Below are 5,573 nucleotides of genomic sequence, written 5' to 3'. Positions count from 1 at the left end.
CCACCCGGCCCCCCCGGGTCCTGCGCGCCTGGGCAGCTTTCCAGCCACTCTTCCCCAAGCCCAGTCACTGAGAGCCTCATTTATTAGAATTATTATTTCATCCAGTAAAATGAATAAGAATGGAATTTTGTAGTTCCCCAATTATAATGATCATAATACTTACACCAAGTAAGAGCTGCATGGGAATTACAAAGCATTTCCCAAATTTTGGGCACCCTCTCATCTTTGCTTACGTAATGCAAAAATGTTTACATTTCATAGTAAAGGATACATCCAGCATTGAGATCATGAGTCTGCAAGTCTCTAAGTTGAAAGCTATTTAAATTAAAAAAAGAAAAATAAGTTATATTAAAAGAATGATTTTCAGTTTTGTCTAAATGTAACATTTTAAATTGCTTTTTATTATATACTGATAATATATTATAATGTATAAAATCTTATATAACTGCTTCCACTGTATACAGCCATACCATATTTTGATCCAAATAAGAGCTTTTAATCATTACTTGTTAAAAAAACTGACAGCAGACAATCTGGAAGAAATTCAAGTTATATTTAAAATTAATTTGCTCTTATCTCAATCCATAAAGGTTTCGGGTTTCAGTCAAAGCGATCATTTATATTTCACCATAGACACCACTTGAGGAAGCCAGTTTTACTCACAGAAGCTCGATTTTGTAAATTGAACAGTAGGTATCCCAACAGAGGAGTCCTGCCACAGAATTTTGTTGTCAATATCAAAGCTCAATTTAAAAACAAAGCAAAACACCTTTTTTAAGAATTGGCTGTCCATTACAAAACAAAACACTCCTCCAATTCCACAGCTCAGCAGTGGGGAACTAAGGAGGCTGAGAAGGGAAGACTTATGGGCACAGAACTGAATACAGAGAATTTACCTTTCAAAGTAGACCATATGGAAAGAAAGCCCTTCCACCATGCAAATAAAAAACCCAAACCTCTGCAGAAGGCACAACGTCGAGCATTTTCTAGTAGATAGCATAAGAATTAGTATGCTTTCGGGTTGGGGTGTTTTTGGTTTATTTAAATCATTAACTTACGTTTATACGCTCCTGCAATCCCTGACTGGGTGAGACATCTCTGTAGCTCATCAGCATCTATTTGTCCATCCTTTCGATAACAGAAGATGTATCAGCTATTGTTTTAATTCCCTCTCCCAAGCTGGTTATTCCCAGTACCCACTCCCTTTTCAGTGCCATTAAATTAGTCACCCCTTCAAAAAACAACCGATTACCTGTCTGCTATATGACAAAAAATGCCTTTTATAACCCATATCTGTAATGATGTTTCTTTAGTTGAGATTTTTGCAATATGCATTAGCTTTCCCATCTAGTGATGTACTAAAAAATGAACAGGATTGGCAGGTTTGCTCTAAACTTAACTTTAAAAAAGCCCCAAACAAACCCACATCAAATATTGGTAGCATATACTTGAGAGCAAACTGCATAGAAACCAAGGTGCAAAATTTTGAACAGAAGGACAGCTTTCCTTTAACTTAGTGGGTATTGTAGTCACTTTAGATTATATGTTTATGATCTCACTGCTACAGTAGGAAACCTAGAACCCAGATCTAAAAAACCTGTTTTTTGGGGAACAGTAAGTTGTTAGCAGAACAAACAAAAGCAGAAAGCAAAGCAAAAATACCTATCTGCATGGTTTGGAAAATGACTCACTTCCAATGCATCCTGCTCGGGGCTGAATAGAGAAAGCAACTGCCAATTCATGGAAAACAATGAGCTGTCAAAAGTGGAGCTGGAATTCTAGGTCACATTCCTCACACACCCAACCTGACGTTCGGTTCACAGAGAATTTGAGTTTAATTTAACCTCATTCAGGGATGGAATATTATATCTGTAGATATAAAAAATGATGCAACTTTTGTAAAGCATTAAATAGGGAAAAGAGAGTTTCTTTATATTTGAAGCAAATTTATTTGCCTCAGCATTTTCCTAGTATTTTTAAATCCAGTAAGCATTTTTTTTCTCTTTTTTTTAGAAACAGAGATATGCTACTAAATAGCATGGTGGGAATGGCACAGCCAGGTAACTTTTAGAAATGAAGTATAATTATTTATAGGACAAATAGGTAGTATGTTAAATGATATTTGACAAGGTCTGAAAAAAAAAAAATCAACATTTTGATTCTATGTAAAATTAATGGCATCTAAACCCAAAACTGCTTCCAATCTACTCCATCAGACTAACTATACAGATGTATTTAAAAGTTTACATTCACAGGAAAATTAAAAAAAAAAAAAAAAAAAGAGATATTTGAAATAGCCATGCATATTAAGCAGCAAATCGCTTCAAAGCCCTTGTGCCTTCTGAAACAAAGGCAGGGTCTACATAATTTAAAATAGGCAGGAAGACAGAAAAGCATGATTTGTAAGCATGAGTGACATTACCAAAAAGATGCTTGGCTATTTTTTTTTTCTTTAAGTACAACTTAAGCATTTAAACTAGACAAGGCATAGGGGCTTTGCGAACAGACTAAAAAAAGAAAATTACTACTTCCTACAAAGACAGACTCAATTAATTTAATAAAGATTTGAAACAATACTTTGGACTTTCTTCTATAAACAAAGAAAACTAATTCCTCAAATCTAAGATGAGATCTCTGTTGTAAACATCTTCAAAGAAAGTTCAGAGATAATATATATATATTATATAGGCATAAAAACAACAGAGAGAGCAGCAAACCATAGCCAAAAACTTTACTAATTCTACAATAAGTATTTATGGAAAACTGTGAGACGTGGCTTTTTACAACATCTTCAAAGAAAGTTCAGAGATAATATATATATATTATATAGGCATAAAAACAACAGAGAGAGCAGCAAACCATAGCCAAAAACTTTACTAATTCTACAATAAGTATTTATGGAAAACTGTGAGACGTGGCTTTTTACAGACGGATGGCTGTAAAAGAAAGTGATAATTTATCTGTTCCAGTTCACTGTCTCCTTACAGGATTTTTACTTCTGCACAGCCACTGGTCTCTGAAACTGACTCTTCCAATTCCAAGGATAACATTTCAAAAGCTACCCAGTTTATTTCAATAAGGAATAATTTCTACAAATAGAAAGTATTTAAGAGTACTAACTTAAGTACTCTTAAGCGGTAACTTGATCATACCCATTAGCTCACTGGTTCCCCACTTTTCAGTAACCATGCCTCACTTGAGAGGCCTGGGGATGGTCTATGCTTTGCTGAGGTCCAGCTCCTGCCGCCTCTTCTCCACAGGACTGCATCCTGTTTGCTGTTACCTCCCTTTCTCTTTACACTAGGAGCTTACTCATTTTTCCAGGGTCAGTTACTGGCTCCACTGCTGATTCCTGGCACACAGCCAGGTGGCACCTGGATGCAGAGGCATCTCAGCTGGCAGGCAAACTGTCAGCACGTTCAGCAGAATTTAGCTTGCGCTCCACCTTACCAGAGAGGCCTGCCTCACTACATAAAGGTCATTCCAGTGTTCTCCTTTACTACAAAAATACACCAGCTACATATTTTCATAAGCAATGTTAAAGAGGTAATATATAGACTGTATGGTGAATTATTAATTCAAAAGAATAATGTAGAGAACAAAAATAACCCAAATTACAGTCTTAAACTGGGAATTTAAACATCAGCTAATATTGCTGAATTCAAACTTTCATGTTGTGGTTATGTCTACCTGTGATAATAGATCCAGGAGCAGAGTATTAGATTTGCACACACCCTAGAAGTGTGCAATAAATAGCTATACATATGGCCAACAAAGACAGCGCTTCAGCTCAATAAACCTAACTTATTTGCTCCTAAACTTTGTTATATAGTTCAAGAACTACTTACTTCTAGTAACATCCATAATCATACAAAAACAATATATGCCACAAAATTACAGGAAAGAAATTAAAAATGCAGTGCAGAATGACAGGGAGGAAAAAGAAAGGCCTAAACGAAAAGTTGTGAATGCCTTTTCCTCTAAAAGAATAATCACTCTGTCCCACCAGCAAACCCAGATATTGGCACAACTCAAGACTGCTTTTCCATTTGTGAGTCTATTAAGTCCATGTAACGATCTCTTTCTTATTAGCATTTCCTGCTCTTAGGCAGGCCATCTCCACAGCCCATGCTTCCCATTGTTTCTGGCTTCTCTCTCCTGAAACTGCCAGCATTCCCCAGCCCAGAGCTGAGCCACAATTCAGTTACAACTTTTCATGTAACTATATAGTCCTTGTATAGACTTACAGAGGAAATATAGCGCATACATGCATACATGTGTGTATATATATGTATGCATTTACACACACATACACACACACTATATAGAAACTAACAGCATTACTCAAACTGTATAGTTACTGTGTGTATATAGCTATATGGTATAGCTATACAGCTATACATAGCAGATAGGCTAAGTAAAACCATTCTGTTTTTGGTTTTTTTTTAAAAAATGAAACACCGGTTTTCCTCACTGCAAATATTAGGCATTCCTCTTTCCAAAAGCTAATCTAGAAATTATTCCCCAGAAAAAAAAAAAAAATCCAAGAAATAAATAACATTTTATAAGTTTACCTGCCCTGCCACTGCAGCAAAATAACCATACAAAGGATCCTGAGCTTGTCCAGGGAATGCTGGTCCTCCTGGAGCTCCTCCATACTTCAGAAATCAAGAACAAAATTAATTTTAAACTGATGATTCAGTTAACTGTTAAGAAACCGCAGTGTTTGTACTTAAGAATCAACTTGTGTTTTTATATACACACCATGCAAAAAAGTCAAACCAACCAAAAAAGAAATTTCTTAAAAAAACCCCAAACCCCACACAGTCTTGGTATTGATATACTCATTTATTATAACTTAAGCAGATCAGTGTAAAACCTTGCACAGGAACAATCCACTGATCTAGATGCAGTATGGTGTCTCTCATCAAGGTTGAATTTTAGTCTACTACTAGCAGAAAATGGGATACTGAAGATAAGACTACTAAGGCACTGCAGATGTTTCTTTCCACTTCAAAAAAGTTGAGCAAGACAGATCTCTACAGAAAATACTTGGAAGAATATGCATTAAGCATGGACATTCTTAAATAAAATTCTTAACTGAAAGTCATGGATTGAGAGAAGTTAATCCTGTTTGACTGAGTTGAACCAATAATCTGTGTAACAAGTCTATACCCATCTTTTGCCGAGACAAGAATATGCCTTGTTTGGAGACAGACAGAGTTTGATCAGGTGTACCTTGCTCCCGGCCCCTTGAAGCGAAGCCAGCTTTACACAAGGTATTGGACGCAAGACCTCGCTCGGGGGACCGCGTGGGGAGCCGACTCAGGGAGCGACACCCGCAGAAGTGACTTTCGCTCACCGGCAGCACCTGCCGGGCATGTGCCTGCTCTCTTCTCCCCTCTCCCGCAGGCGGAGCCCCGAGCCGCCGCGGGCCGGCTCCAGCAGCACCTCCCGCAGGGGAGCTGGGGGCAGGCCGCAGGGAGAGCCGGGCAGAGCCCCACCTAACGCGGCTCTTACCGCTTCCCCGCGCGGGCCGGAAAGCCGACGCCGTCCCCGCCCCGGCGAAGCGT

The 5,573-nt window shown here is 38.0% G+C and overlaps 1 protein-coding gene across 1 annotated transcript in view; it reads right to left on the bottom strand.

The window, feature by feature from the left end:
- SRI (sorcin) overlaps positions 1 to 5,573 on the bottom strand; it is a 12,371-nt gene that overhangs the window by 3,361 nt on the left and 3,437 nt on the right. Inside the window, exons 2-4 of the mRNA XM_009275727.2 lie at positions 4,575 to 4,658; positions 1,059 to 1,128; positions 272 to 315 (exon numbers count right to left, since the gene is read on the bottom strand). Coding sequence (XP_009274002.1) covers positions 272 to 315; positions 1,059 to 1,128; positions 4,575 to 4,658 — 198 coding nt within the window. The remainder of the gene's footprint in view (positions 1 to 271; positions 316 to 1,058; positions 1,129 to 4,574; positions 4,659 to 5,573) is intronic.

The sequence above is a fragment of the Aptenodytes forsteri genome, unplaced genomic scaffold, assembly GCF_000699145.1.
Source record: "Aptenodytes forsteri isolate BGI_AS27 unplaced genomic scaffold, ASM69914v1 Scaffold172, whole genome shotgun sequence".
Lineage (NCBI taxonomy): Eukaryota > Metazoa > Chordata > Aves > Sphenisciformes > Spheniscidae > Aptenodytes > Aptenodytes forsteri.
This window is presented reverse-complemented; position numbering and strand designations above follow the sequence as displayed.